Source organism: Chiloscyllium plagiosum, unplaced genomic scaffold, assembly GCF_037043375.1.
Source record: "Chiloscyllium plagiosum isolate Xiang-an unplaced genomic scaffold, Cpla_swu_hap1 HiC_scaffold_17, whole genome shotgun sequence".
NCBI lineage: Eukaryota > Metazoa > Chordata > Chondrichthyes > Orectolobiformes > Hemiscylliidae > Chiloscyllium > Chiloscyllium plagiosum.
The window spans coordinates 63,163,272-63,177,892 of NW_028270155.1; the positions used below are offsets into that span (position 1 = coordinate 63,163,272).

Here is a 14,621-nt window from a genome sequence, read left to right on the forward strand (position 1 = left end):
AATATTTCCTTGAACTCCATTGAACTTAGCCAGATTACGGGAGGTTTCAGAGGTTTTATCTCTCAGTGAGAAGTATTCCCTTTCCTCTCCAACAAAACAAAGGAACAAATTCATCTTTTGAGAGACACTGGGACACTTCAGTCATTGATGGTGGCTGATGAGACAGTTTGTGTTCCAGACGGTTTGACAAGTAAAAAGTGTTATGAAGCTATTCCCTTGTGCAAGGTTAAATTGCAAAGTGATTGGGAAAGAAAGTTAAATTGTGGAAATTATTCCCAGTTTTTGAAGGGGTAGATATGATACAGGATAATGACTGAGCCAGCACATGGGCTTACCCCTGACCAGAAATGGGACTGATCAGCTATATCAGTCCTGTGGCTGTGAGAGCAGGTCAGCGGCTCGGTATTCTGCTGTGAGTGACTCACCTCTGCACTCGTAAGCCTGTCTACAAGGCACACCTCAGCATTCTGATGGGATACTCTCCACTTGTCCTTGCTATGGTTCCAGCTGATGACGGGACTGGACAGTTCAGATCTTAAAATGGAATCGGCCTTGATAGATTGCATAGATCATACTTCTATTTACTTACAAGTGGAGATTACGTATCAAATCTGACAGTGAGGAAAGCAAATGCAATGTTAGCATTCACTTAGAGAGGGCAAGATTACGAGAGCAGAAATGTCCTGCTGAGGCCACAAGACAGGGATAGAATGAGGCCATTCAGCCCATTGAATCAGCTCTAGCATTCAATCATGGCTGGCCTGTTCCTCACCCACATTCTCCTGCCTGCTCCCCATAACCCTTACTCCCTTACTGATCAAGAACCTGTCCATCTCTATCTTAAAGACACTTGGACAATGAGATCCAGCACCCTCTGGCAGCAGAAATTCCTCCTCATCTAAATGGTCACCCCCTCACCCTGAGGCTGTCCCCAGTTCCTAATCTCCTATTGGTGGAAACAGTTTCTCCACATCCACTCAATCCAGGCCTCTTAGTATCAAGTTTCACTCAGATCCCCCCCATCCGTCTACATGCCATTGAGTATGTTCCCAGAGTTCCCATTTGCTCCTCATGTGATAAGCCCTTTATCCTCGGGATCATTCTTTTAAGCCTCCTCTAGACCTCCTCCAACACCCTTCCTTCGATATGGGGCCCAAAACTCAGACTCAGCAACACATTTCTGTTATTATATTCGAGCCGTCTTAAAATTAATGTCAATAAAACATTTGCCCGTATGTTAATCTCGGGAGAATTCTGAATGAGGAACAACATTCTAGAAGCTTGGCAGTCGCAGGATAAAGGAAACCACTTGGTTGGCATCACATCCACCACCTTCAACACTCCCTACGTGCAGCTCAGGCTCACAGTGGGAGCAGTAAGTACCATCCATTAGATTAACTCACCAAAACTCCTTGAAAAGCACCTTTCAAACCTGCTGCATTCAGCATCTTGAAGGATGGCGCCAGAAGATTAATGAAAACAGGACCATCTGCAAGTTACCCTTCAAGCCACACACCATCTGATCTGGTAATAAATCACTATTAGTTCACAGCCACTGAGTAAAACTCCCAGAACTCCCCTCCTGTCAGCATTGTGGGGATAAGCATTATGGAGGTTCAAGTAGGCAGCACACAACTAGCTTCTCCAGAGCAATGAGGGACAGGGAACTATTGTTGAGGTAAAAACAATGACTGCAGATGCTGGAAACCAGATTCTGGATCAGTGGTGCTGGAAGAGCACAGCAATTCAGGCAGCATCCGAGGACAGGCAAAATCGACGTTTCGGGCAAAACCTTTCTTCCTGATGAAGGGCTTTTGCCCGAAACGTCGATTTTGCCTGTCCTCGGATGCTGCCTGAATTGCAGGGAACTATTGTTGGCCCATCCAGCAACACCTGCATCCTGGGAGAGAATGAAAACAAATGACTGATTTCCCTGGTTTGTCTGCACTAGCTGGAGCTCAGACACTGCAGCAGAGTTGGGAGGCCCATTGAAAATCCATGTATGGGCTTGATATCAAAGTCAGAACGGGATTTCAAGCAGGAGGTTCATCTGAACTGAGAGGCTGAAATATTGTTACATTGCTGGTTTTTTTAAACAGATTAAAAGTAAACATAGAGACTGGGGTGGGAGAGCTACAGAATATTTTGCAGAGGCATGTTCGATACTTGGGCAGAGCTGTATTGAACTGCAGTAAGAATGTGACAACAGTCTCACTTTCCAGGCCAATTGAACCTTATATTGGAGTTTATTTACAGTGTGGAGATGAGCATGATTCATACCTTCGATTCCAGTGTTAGTACAAAGAAGAAACCCAGACGGTCACATCTGCAAGTGATCGTATCCACTCTGTTCCCCGGTCCGCTCATGAGGGAATCTGGTTTCCAGCATCTGCAGTCATTGTTTTTACCTCAACAATAGTTCCCTGTCCCTCATTGCTCTGGAGAAGCTAGTTGTGTGCTGCCTACTTGAACCTCCATAATGCTTATCCCCACAATGCTGACAGGAGGGGAGTTCTGGGAGTTTTACTCAGTGGCTGTGAACTAATAGTGATTTATTACCAGATCAGATGGTGTGTGGCTTGAAGGGTAACTTGCAGATGGTCCTGTTTTCATATTGATCGAAGGTGCCTGTGTTGGAGAATTATTAATCATGAGAATTATTCCCCCATTTACACATTCCAGTATTGAGTGATGTCAGCATTTTAAAACAATCTTCACTTACCATTCCCACCAGAGTCCCGGGCGCTGCATGGTGGAGAATCGGACTAAAATGGAAATGATAAACCAGAACATTAGCTTCACCAACAATAACACAGTTGAAGCAGCTGTGTCGACACAAACACATTGCGACATTTCTCTCTCGCCTGTCTAACAGGGTAAGGCAGGGAAGGAGGAGGAAATGTGATGCCAACTGGGAAATTGTTGGGTTAAATTTTCCGGATCCTGGGTATGACCTCAGTGTTCCCACCAAAGCAACTTTACACAAAGCAGATTCCTAATTGGTCACCTCCCCATTCACCATCTTTAACTTTACCAGGAAGTACAGGGCCCAGTGGGAGGGTCTGAAGTAGTGTCCAGGCAGCAGCCTCATTGGGAGAGGAGAACGCTGCTGGACAAGGGAGAGACCGAGCATCACCTTAAAATAGGGGCACTCACAAATGTCTATCTCTTCAGTGGTGAGAACGATACAAAGTCCTGTGAGGAGCCTCAGGTTGGACAGTGATCCCTCTGAAAGAGTGTCTGCACTACTCCAGGACCACTGTGAGCATTGCAGCTCCCTGATGCTGTCAGTTATATCAGTTACCCATGGTCCACTGCCCTCCCAGTGAGAGAGCCCTTCCACCGTGTTACTCAACTCCTGACAGAGCAGGGGCCTGTGTAACACCAGCAGCATTGCAGCACTGGAGGATCATGGTCCCTGACTGGGGCCATATTTGACCTCACTGCCTGGCCATCTCTGTGGAGGTTGCTGCTGAGTCCTGTGATCGCTCCAGTCCCTTATCATCAGAAACTCACCCCTGGACAGGGTTCAGGAATACCCATTCTGGATCAGTGGTGCTGGAAGAGCACAGCAATTCAGGCAGCATCCGAGGACAGGCAAAATCGACGTTTCGGGCAAAAGCCCTTCATCAGGAATAAAAGCAGAGAGCCTGAAGCGTGGAGAGATAAGCTAGAGGAGACTCCCTGAGATTCTTGTAGAGAGAGGAGGAAAACGTCTTCAAGGCAGGCATCCTTGCAAGAGGATTCGCAGTAAGGAATACCCACTCAAGTCACTGTCCCCATAACCACGCCCACTCAAGTTATTGTCTCCACCCCCACCTTGAATTCCAGCCCCACTCCAGGTCCTAGCTCCCATCCGCACCGTGTCTTCACCATTCCCCCAGACCTCCCCCTCACTGAGGACGAATGTTTTGTCCTCAATATTGGCCTCACCTTTATCCCTCTACATTCCCAGATTAATGAGTTCGGCACACGCTGCGACCTTGAACGTTTCTTCCACCACCTCCTCCTCTGGGCCTACTTTTACAACCAAGACTCCCGCCCACCCACCGAGGATCCCTTCTCCCGCCTCCAACACACCCCGTCCACCTCGACACCCCATGCTGGCCTGTTACCCGCCCTTGATCTCTTCATTTCAAACTGCTGCCGGGACATCAACCGGCTCAACCTGCTCACCCCCCCTCACCCACTCCAACCTCCCACCCTCACAATGCACAGCTCTCCACTCCCTCCGCTCCAACCCCAACCTCACCATCAAATCAGCGGACAAAGAGGGTGCAGTGGTGGCTTGGGCACTGACCTCTACACCGCTGAGGCCAGGCTCAAAGACACATCCTCCTACCGCACCCTCGACCATGACTTCACCCTCCCCATCACCAAACCATCAACTCCCAGACCATACACAATCTCATCACCTCAGGGGATCTACCATCCACAGCTTCCAACCTCATTGTGGAGGAACATCGCACTGTATGGGAGATGGATTCACATTTTTGGATCTTGGGAATCTCTTTTGGGGTAGAAGTGGCCTGTACAAGAAGGACAGATTGCACCTAAATTGGAAGGGGACTAATATACTGGCAGGGAGATTTGCTAGAGCTGCTCCGGGGGATTTAAACCAGTAAGGTTGGGTGGGGGGGGGGAATGTGGTAGTGGTGGGGGGGGGCGGTGATGGGGGCAGGGTGTGGGAGGGTGTGTGTGGGAGGGGGGGAGGTGGTGGGGGCAGGGTGTGGGGGGCGTGTATGGGGGAGTTGGAGGGGGTGGTGGTGGGGGGGAGGGGGTGGGGGGTGTGGGGGGATGATGGTAGGGGGAGGTTGTGGGGGGTGGTGGTGGGATAAGCGTGTGGGGTGGGTTGGAGGGGATGTGGTGGTGGGGGGAGAGTGTGGGGGGCAAAGGGGGGGGTAGTGGTGGGGGGAGGGGGTGATAATGAGGAAAGTGATCAATCTGAGACTGGTACAGTTGAGAACAGAAGCGAGTCAAACAGTCAGGGCAGGGAATTACAGAAACATAGCTCAGGGATGGGCAGGACTGGCAGCTTAATGTTTCAGGATACAAATGCGAGAGGAAGGATAGAAAGGGAGGCAAGAGAGGAGGGCAAGTGGCACTTTTGATAAGGGATAGCATTACAGCTGTACTGAGGGAGGATATTCCTGGAAATACATCCAGGGAAGTTATTTGGGTGGAACTGAGAAATAAGAAAGGGATGATCATCTTCTTGGGATTGTATTATAGACCCCCTAATAGTCAGAGGGAAATTGAGAAACAAATACATAAGGAGATCTCAGTTATCTGTAGGAATAATAGGGTGGTTCAGGTTGGAGATTTTAACTTTCCAAATATAGACTGGGACTGCCACAGTGTTAAGGGTTTAGATGGAGAGGAGTTTATTAAGTGTGTACAAGAAAATTTTCTGATTCAGTATGTGGATTTACCTACCAGAAAAGGTGCAAAACATGATCTACTCTTGGGAAATAAGGCAGGGCACGTGACTGAGGTGTCAGTGGGGGAGCACTTTGGGTTCAGTGACCATAATTCCATTTGTTCTAAAATTATGATGGAAAAAGATATACGGGATCTAAAAATGGAAGTTCTAAATTGGAGAAAGGCCAATTTTGATGGTATTTAGCAAGAACTTTCAAAAGCTGATGGGGGGGGGGGGGGGGGTGCAGATGTTCGCAGGTAAAGGGATGGCTGGAAAATGGGAAGTTGTCAGAAATGAGGTAATGAGAATCCGGAGAAAGTATATTCCTGTCAGGGTGAAAGGGAAGGCTTTAGGTATAGGGAATGCTGGATGACTAAAGAAATTGAGGGTTTAGTTAAGAAAAAGAAGGAAGCATATGTCAGGTACAGACAGGATAGATCGATTGAATCCTAAAAAGAGTATAAAGGAAGTAGGAGTTTACTGAAGAGGGAAATCAGGAGGGCAAATAAGGAATATGAGATAGCTTTGGCAAACAGAGTTAAGGAGAATCCAAAGGGTTTTTACAGATACGTAAAGGACAAACCAGGGAGAGAATAGGGCCCCTCAAAGGTCAGCAAGGCGGCCCTTGTGTGGAGCCACAGGAAATGGGGCAGATACTAGTTTGTATCAGTATTTACTGTGGAAAAGGACATGGAAGATATAGAATGTAGGGACAGAGATGGTGACATCTTGCAAAATGTCCATATTACAGAGGAGGAAGTGCTGGATGTATTGAAACATATAAAAGTGGATAAATCCCCAGGACCTGATCAGGTGTACCCGAGTACTCTGTGGGAAGCTAGGGAAGTGATAACAGGGCCTCTTACTGAGATATTTGTGCCATCAATAGCCACAGGAGAGGTGCCAGAAAACTGGAAGTTGGCTAACGTGGTGCCACTGTTTAAGAAGGGTGGTAAGGACAAGCCGGGGAAGTATAGATCAGTGAACATGACGTCAGTGGTGGGCAGGTTGTTGGAGGGTATCCTGAGGAACAGGATGTACATGTATTTGGAAACACAAGGACTGATTAGGGATCATCAACAAGGCTTTATGCGAGGGAAATCATGTCTCACAAACATGATTGAGTTTTTTGAGGAAATAACAAAGAGGATTGATGAGGGCAGAGTATAGTAGATGTGATCTATATGGATTTCAGTAAGGCATTCGACAAGGTTCCCCATGGAAGACTAGTTAGCAAGGTTAGATCTCATGGAATACAGGGACAATTAGCCATTTGGATACAGAACTGGCTCAAAGGTAGAAGACAGAGGGTGGTGGTGGTGGTTGTTTTTCAGACTGGAGGCCTCTGACCAGTGGAGTGCCACAAGGATTGGTGCTGGTCCACGACTTTTCGTCATTTATATAAATGATTCCGATGTGAGCGTAAGAGGTACAGTTCGTAAGTTTGCTGATGACACCAAAATTGGAGGTGTAGTGGACAGCGAAGAAAGTTACGTCAGATCACAACGGGTTCTTGATCAGATGGGCCAAAGGGCTGAGGAGTGGCAGATGGATAATTTCGATAAATGTGAGGTGCTACATGTTGAGAAAGCAAATCTTAGCAGGAGTTATACACTTAATGGTAATGTCCTAGGGAGTGTTGCTGAACAAACAGACCTTGGAGAGCAGTTTAGCTCCTTGAAAGTAGAGTCGCGGGGAGATAGGACAGTGAAGAAGGTGTTTGGTATGCTTTCCTTTATTGGTCAGAGTATTGAGTACAGGAGTTGGGAGGTCATGTTGCGGCTGTACAGGACATTGGTTAGGCCACTTTTGGAATATTGCATGCAATTCTGGTCTTTATCCTATCAGAAAGACATTGTGAAACTTGAAAGGGTTCAGAAAAGATTTACAAGGATGTTGCCAGGGTTGGAGGATTTGTGCTATAGGGAGAGGTTGAATAGGATGGGGCTGTTTTCCCTGGAGCGTCGGAGGCTGAGGGGTGACCTTATAGAGGTTTATAAAATCATGCGGGTCATGGATAGGATAAATAGACAGGTCTCTTCACTGGGGTGGTGGAGCCCAGAACTAGAGGACATAGGTTTAGGGTAAGAGAGGAAAGATAGAGACCTAAGGGGCAACTTTTACTCGCAGATGTGTATGGAATGAGCTGCCAGAGGATGTGGTGGAGGCTGGTACAATTGCAACATTTAAGAGGCATCTGGATGGGTATATGAATAGGAAGGGTTTGGAGGGATATGGGACAGTGCTGGCAGGTGGGACTAGATTGTGTTGGGATATCTGGTCGGCATGGATAGGTTGGACGAAAGGTCTGTTTCTGTGCTGTACATTGCTATGTTTCTATGACTGTAAGTGACCAAACCAGACTGAGGCCATTTTTAATGATTTTTTCCATAATCTCCAGAAACCTGAATAAACAGGGTCACCTGACCCAAGGGGAACAACATGTTGTGGGGGGTCCACCTGTAACAGAGAAATCCCTCAGACCATGGGATTTTGGATGGAACCATATCCATGGGGTGGACAATCATTCTGTCCTGTCCCAGACCCTCCTTTCTAAACCCTCCAGAGGAATTTCAGGACACAAAGCTATGGGAAATATCTCACAAGGCACAGCGATCCTCATTTGTACAGCATCATAATATTCCACACCCTCATCATGATCACAGGTTCTGATGGACATTAAAGAGACAAGGAGATCAGCTCCGAGTCCTCCAAACCTGCCCAGACAGGGCTCCATTCACAGCCTGAGGACTATAGAATTTCGGGGTCATCCAGTTTAACTTGTTCATCAACACTGGAGATGATCCAGACTGTGCTGCACAATCCAGTCAGACCTGGCTGCTCACAGGCTCAGCTCGATGATATTGTGGAGGTTTATCTCACCTGGAAAGGCAGGTCCTGAAATGTTACTGTCAGAGGGCTGGTGAGATCATCAATCATTGAATCCCCCACTTGGACTGTAACATCGGGTGAGACAGGTTTCCTCTCCTGGCCCTGTAACAACACACAGAATGGATGGTTAAACATCTACTCACTGAGGATTTATAGAACACACAGAAACATTTCAATGATCTTCATTTCTGTGGTGAGGGTGAGCAGAAGAGGCTTCCTCATTGTAACAAATGTTACCTTAGGGACTGCAATCCCAGAAGCTCCCTTTGCTGTCAGAAATGTGTGAATGATAACTCCAGACCCTCCATGAAGCTTTCTGCCCGCCCTGCCCTAGACTGTGGGGATGGGTCATTAACACATTAAAGTACATCAGTGATGTCCACCCCAGTGGGAGTTCAGAGAGACAGAGCGACCCCTTACACAGGGACAGAAACAGAAATACAGAGAGACTCAGTGTTGGGGAGTGAAGGGGTGTGGGCTACAAACCCTGTTCCTGATGGTGAAGCCCAGTCACCCCCTGGTTTTGATTCTTGGGTGCTTATTGAGACTCACTAATGGTTCCTCCACTCCCACTGTTCACCTTGTTCAACATAACGATTCTCCCAAAATCCAGAGCTTTCAGTTGTGACTGATGCAGTGTGACTGGTTTGGGGGGATATATAGTGAAACACCAGACAACTGGTATCTCTGATTCCCTCAAGGACGTGGTCTCCAACTGCACCAGCTCCTGTACAACTCAGAGACAAGGGACCCTCAAGATAAGGAAGATGTTCATCGGAGACAACAAAGAACTGTGGATGCTGAGGATCTGAAATGAAAACAGAGAGTGCTGGAGAAACTCAGCAGGTCTGGCAAAACCTGTGGAGAGAAAGTAGAGTTATTGTTTCTATATTTCTATTTGTCCAGTAACCCTTGTTCAGGACTGTTCTGAAAATGGGTCAATGGACTCAACTCTGCTTTCTCTCCGTAGATGCTGCCAGACCTGCTGAGTTTCTCCAGGAAGATGTTCCTCTCGCTCTACTCCACACTGTTACAGAACAGCTTTACCCTATGCCAGCTTTCGAAGGGCTGCAGGCTGTGAACCCGATTTCCCCTTTCCCAGGCTCGAACCCCACCAACCAGAAACAGAGCCCTGCAACTGGGGAGAAGGAACCTCAGGCTGAAAATCCCGAATCCCGACTGAAAGCACAGAAGGTGGTGATTTGGTCCATCAAATCTGTACCTGGTGTTTCAAAGAGCAATCACTGAGGGTCCCCTCCTTTGCTCTGTCCTTATAGACTCAGACAGCACGGACTCATCTTCTGGCAATCCTTCTCCTTCAATTATTTATTCCATTCCATTTTAAAATTTAATCCTGAATGTGCACCCACTGCACTATCAGCCATTACATTTCACAGGCGAGCTGCAGATTATATTAAACTGTTTCTCCTCATATCACCTCTGCCCCTTTTTCTAAATCTGTGCTCCCTGATGAACCATCCTTGGAAACAGATTCTATTTCTTTGCTCGATCAAAACCCTTCACTGTTTTAAATACCTTTATCAAGTCTCCCCTTGGCCTTCCCTTCCACAGTCTCTGTGCTGTTCTTTCCTCAGTCCATTTGACACTTCCCTGACTCCATGACTTTGACCTTCTGACCTCAGACCCTCCTGCTCCTGTACTCGAATCCTGTTGCTGCGAAGGCCGGTGTACCATTTACCTTCTTCCCCACCTGCTGCTCCTCCAGGCTTCCTTTCAGTGACTGGTGTACAAGGACACCCAGGTCTCATTGCACCACCCCCTCCCCCAATTTATCACCATTCAGATAATGATCGGCCTGTCTGTTTTTGCTACCAAAGTGAACAATCTCACATTTACCCACTATATACTGTGTCTGTCATGTACTTGCTCATTTACTTAACTTGTCCAAAACATACTGCAGCTTCTCTGCATCCTCCTCACAGCTCACCCTCCCACACAGCTTTGTATCATCTGTAAACTTGGAGATATGGCACGTAGTTCCCTCATCGGAATCATTCATGTCCATTGTGAATAGCTGGGGCCCAAACACTAATCCCTGCAGTACCCAACACTGCCTGCCACAAAGAAAAAGACCCATTTTGTCCCACCTGTTGTGGATTCAGTCAGTTTAACACTTCAGCCTCCCTGGTCCCTCTTGGGAATGTCACACAAGATGGAAACTGGCGACGAGGATAAAACAGCTTTGAGATCGACCGGATCGATAAACTGACTCATCAGGAAAGAAAAGCAGAATCATGGACCTCACTGTAGATCTCAGAGGCATTTTGATAAAATGAAGGAAAATCATCAAAAGACACTCTCGCTGCACTGAAGCAAGTACGGTCAGGAAATAAAACAAATTCACCCGAGGGAAGAGGGGAACAGTGCAGAAGAAGCTCACCATGGGCCCCACCCTGAAAGGACACTGTGAGTAACAACTACCCTACACCGAGGGAAATGGTTACAGCTCAGGGTGTAGTGTTGGAAAAGAAACAGGCAGCCTCAGGAAAATCTTCTTTTCAACAGGAACAAGTGAACCAGCTTTAAACATTTAGCTCCAGGGGACCATGAGGTGAAAATACTGAGAGCTGGTACTCGCACTCAGAGAGATTTTCATATTTTGTTCAAGCTGACAAAATTGAAGCAGATATAGTCATCCTTGTGTTCTTCAGTATTATGGGATGAGGAGAGGCTTTTAACTTCCTGAGGAGTCTGGGACAGCCAGAGAAGCCAGGTTCCAAAACTTATAAAGAAATAATAGGAATCCTCCAGAACCATTTTTCACCAAAATCATTGGGGATTGCTGAAAGGTTCAGATTGCATAAATATAACCAGCAAGATGGTGAGTCTGTCTCCCAGTTTGTAGCAACTTCAAAACCATTAGCAGAATGTTGTGAATTTGGAGACAACTTAAATGATGCAATCAGAGACAGACTGGTGTGTAGTTTAAGATTTGAAACAATCCAGAAGTCATTACTGACAGAAAGGAACTGAGATTTAAAGAAAGCTCTGGGAATAGCAGTCCCTGTGGAACCAGCAGATAAGAAACTTAAAACTCAACAGCTCAGCTTGTTTTTTAAATATTCACTCATACGATGAGTATGTGACTGGCGAGACCAGCATTTATTGCCCATCCCTAATTGCCCAGAGGATAGTTAAGGGCTAACCACATTGCTGTGTCTGGAGTCACACGAGGCTGGACCAGGTAAGGATGGTAGTTTCCTTCCCTAAACAATGCTAGTGAATCAGATGGGTTTTTCCCAAAAATTGACAATGCTTGCGTGGTCATCAGTAGATGCTGAAGTACAGATTTTTAATCAAATTTAAATTCCACCATCTGCTGTGGTAGGATTTGAACCCAGGCTCCCAGAATATTAAAAGGGCAAATTTCATGGGTGTAGTTGATTGTATTAATGTGAATGTTCCCTTATACGGTCAGGCTGAAGATTTGCCCTTACACATTGTCAAAGGAAATGTTCTAGCTTTATTGTGAAGAGTGTAGTTGGAAAAAGTCAAAATCAACTGGACGGAAGTGAATTACTTGTTAGATTCTGAGACTGATCTCCACAAAAGGTTTTAAATGGGGATCTGGGAAGCATGGAAAAGGTCTCTTATTGAAGGGGATGAGGGTCAAGCAGAATGTTACATTGATGGATCAGCCTCATACAATCAGAGCAAAGGTCAAGGCAGAATGAGAGAGGCTGGTCAAGATGGGAGTCCTTGGACCCATCAATGTGAGTGATTGGGCCATGCCTATTGTGCCAGTGTGAAAGAAAGACATTTGGTACCCACCTGCGATGAATTTACGATCATTATTAACCCAGAACTGTGTGCTGTGCAGTATACTTTCCATTTAATCAATGATCTATTTGCTGGAACAAACAAAACCAAAGTTGCTGGAGAAACTCAGCAGGGCTGGCAGCATCTGTGGACCAAAAACAGAGTTAATGTTTCGAGTCCTGTGACCTTTCTCCAGAACTGATAGCAGGTGGGAAAGTGTGGTATTTATGCTGGGGACAGGGGTGGTGGAGGGGTGGGGTGGGGAGGAACGCTTGGAGTTAGTGGATGGGTGGAGACAGGGTCGAGAGAGAGAGAGAGAGAGAGAGAAAATGTCAGTCAACAACAGGATTGATTACAGTAAGCCAAGAATAAGAGAAGCCAGAGAGATGACAGTGGGGACTTTAAGTCGGTGAGAGTGGGATTGCTGTTTTCCTCTTCCTCGTGTGCTGAAAGCAACCCATTCCATGACAGGATCTGGGGTGTGTGGGACTCAGTAACAGAAAGGGAAGGAGGTGTTCATGCTGTAAAATTATTAAACTGGAGACTGAGTCCTGAAGGCTGGAAGGTCCCCAAGCAGACGATGAGATGCTGTTCCTCCAGTTTGTGTTGAGCCTCACTGTAACAGGCCTGAGACAGAAATGTTAGGATGGGAATGCAGTGGTGTGTTGAAGTGGCAGGCAACTGGAAGCTCAGGGTCACTTTTGCCGACAGCACATCGATGTTCCACAAAGCGGGAACCCAGTCTGTGTTTCATACCCCCAGTGTAGAGGAGACCACATTGTGAGCAGCGCAGACAGTAAATCAGATTGAGTGAAGTGCAGGTAAATCGCTGCTTCACCTGGAAGGTATCTCTGGGACCTTGGATAGTGAGGAGGGAGGAAGTAAACGGGCAGGTGTTACACCTTCTGCAATGGCATTGGTCTCTTTGCTGGATTAGCTGGGGGTCAGCATTTCACTAAAATTGATCTGAGTCGAGCCTATCTCCAGATAAGTGTAGACCCTGAGTCACAGAAATACTTGTCAATTCTAACACATAAAGGGATATTCCAATACAAGAGCCCTGTATTTGGAATCACACCTGCACCTGTGTTACTCCAACGTGCCATGGGTCAGATTGTCAGTGATTGGAAGGAATCAGAGTTACCCAGACAATATTTTAGACAGGGGGAGAAATGAAAGAGAACATCTCAATAATTTAGATGCTGCTTTGCAGAGACTTGAAGATTATGGCCTCAGACTGAGACAAGACAAATGTAAATATTTTAAATCTCCCATTGAATATTTAAGGCATGTTATTGATGCTCAGGGACTACACAAGTCACCTTCACAAGTAAATGTCCCATAATTGAGGCACCACTGCCTAAAATATACCAACCACTGTGGTTTTTGGACTGACTAAATTACTATGGCAGGTTTATTCAAGTCTTGCAGCCATCCTCCAACCGTTACACAATTATTCTGCCAAAACAGGAACTGGAAATGGGAAGATCAATGTGAAAGCTTTTACACAAGCCAAGGATTCTTTATGAATTCAGGAGGCCTGACCCAGTTTGACTGAAAGCTATCACTGCAGCTAGCATGTGATGTCCCACTGAATGGAGTGGGAGCAGTCATTTCTCACGTGGTACCCGGGGGGAAAGAGAGCCAATAGATTTTACACCAAGATCATTGAACAAAGCAGAAGTGAGCTCTGCACAGATAGAGAAGCTCTTGGAATCATTTCTGGCAATATATCAATCCCTGTGTGGCCTGGAACTTACCCGACTCATAGACCACAGCCCACTGACCACAATATTTGGGCCTCATACAGAGATACCTTCTCGAGCAGTGAGCCATATGCAGAGGTGGGTGTTGTTGCTGTCAGCTCACACTCATACAATTAAGTATCAGCAATGCAACCTACATGGGAATGTCCATGGGCTCTTTCAGTTACCTTTGTCAAATAAGTTGAATACAAATAGTCCTTATGCAGACATCTTCCACATTGAACCAATAGAGAACATTCTGGAAATGGCAGGACACATTAAGAAGTACACCAGAAATGATCCACTGTTATCAAAAGTGACGGATGTGGTGCTTTGTGGGAAAGTCACAGGAACACCACCAGAACTGAAGCCATATGTCTCACAGAAGCTACAACTATCCATACAAGCAGAATATCTTCTCTGGGGAATGTGGGTCACCATTCCAACACAGTTAGGGAAATGTGTGTTAAATCAACTACATGAAGGCCACTGTGGCATTGTCAGAACAAAGGAGACAACCAGAAACTAATTTTGGGACCAGGGCTCGACTCTGAAATTGAGGAGAAGGTGGGAATATGTGCTGCTCGTACAAGAGCCTCAACCGACATCCATTAGTGCCTTACCCCCATGGGAATGGCTGGAAAGGTCATAGGAAAGAATCCATATTGACCACACCAGACCTTTCGAAGGGTGAATGTTTCTCACAGTGGTTGATGCACACACTAAATGGCCTGAAGTTGCCATCATGGAGACATCCTCTTCAGGGGGATCCATTGAAAGAC

The 14,621-nt window shown here is 46.5% G+C and overlaps 1 protein-coding gene across 1 annotated transcript in view; it reads right to left on the minus strand.

Annotated features, from left to right (window-relative positions):
- LOC148147382 (uncharacterized) overlaps positions 1 to 14,621 on the minus strand; it is a 76,955-nt gene that overhangs the window by 25,337 nt on the left and 36,997 nt on the right. Inside the window, exons 6-7 of the mRNA XM_087995604.1 lie at positions 8,306 to 8,416; positions 2,723 to 2,765 (exon numbers count right to left, since the gene is read on the minus strand). Coding sequence (XP_087851730.1) covers positions 2,723 to 2,765; positions 8,306 to 8,416 — 154 coding nt within the window. The remainder of the gene's footprint in view (positions 1 to 2,722; positions 2,766 to 8,305; positions 8,417 to 14,621) is intronic.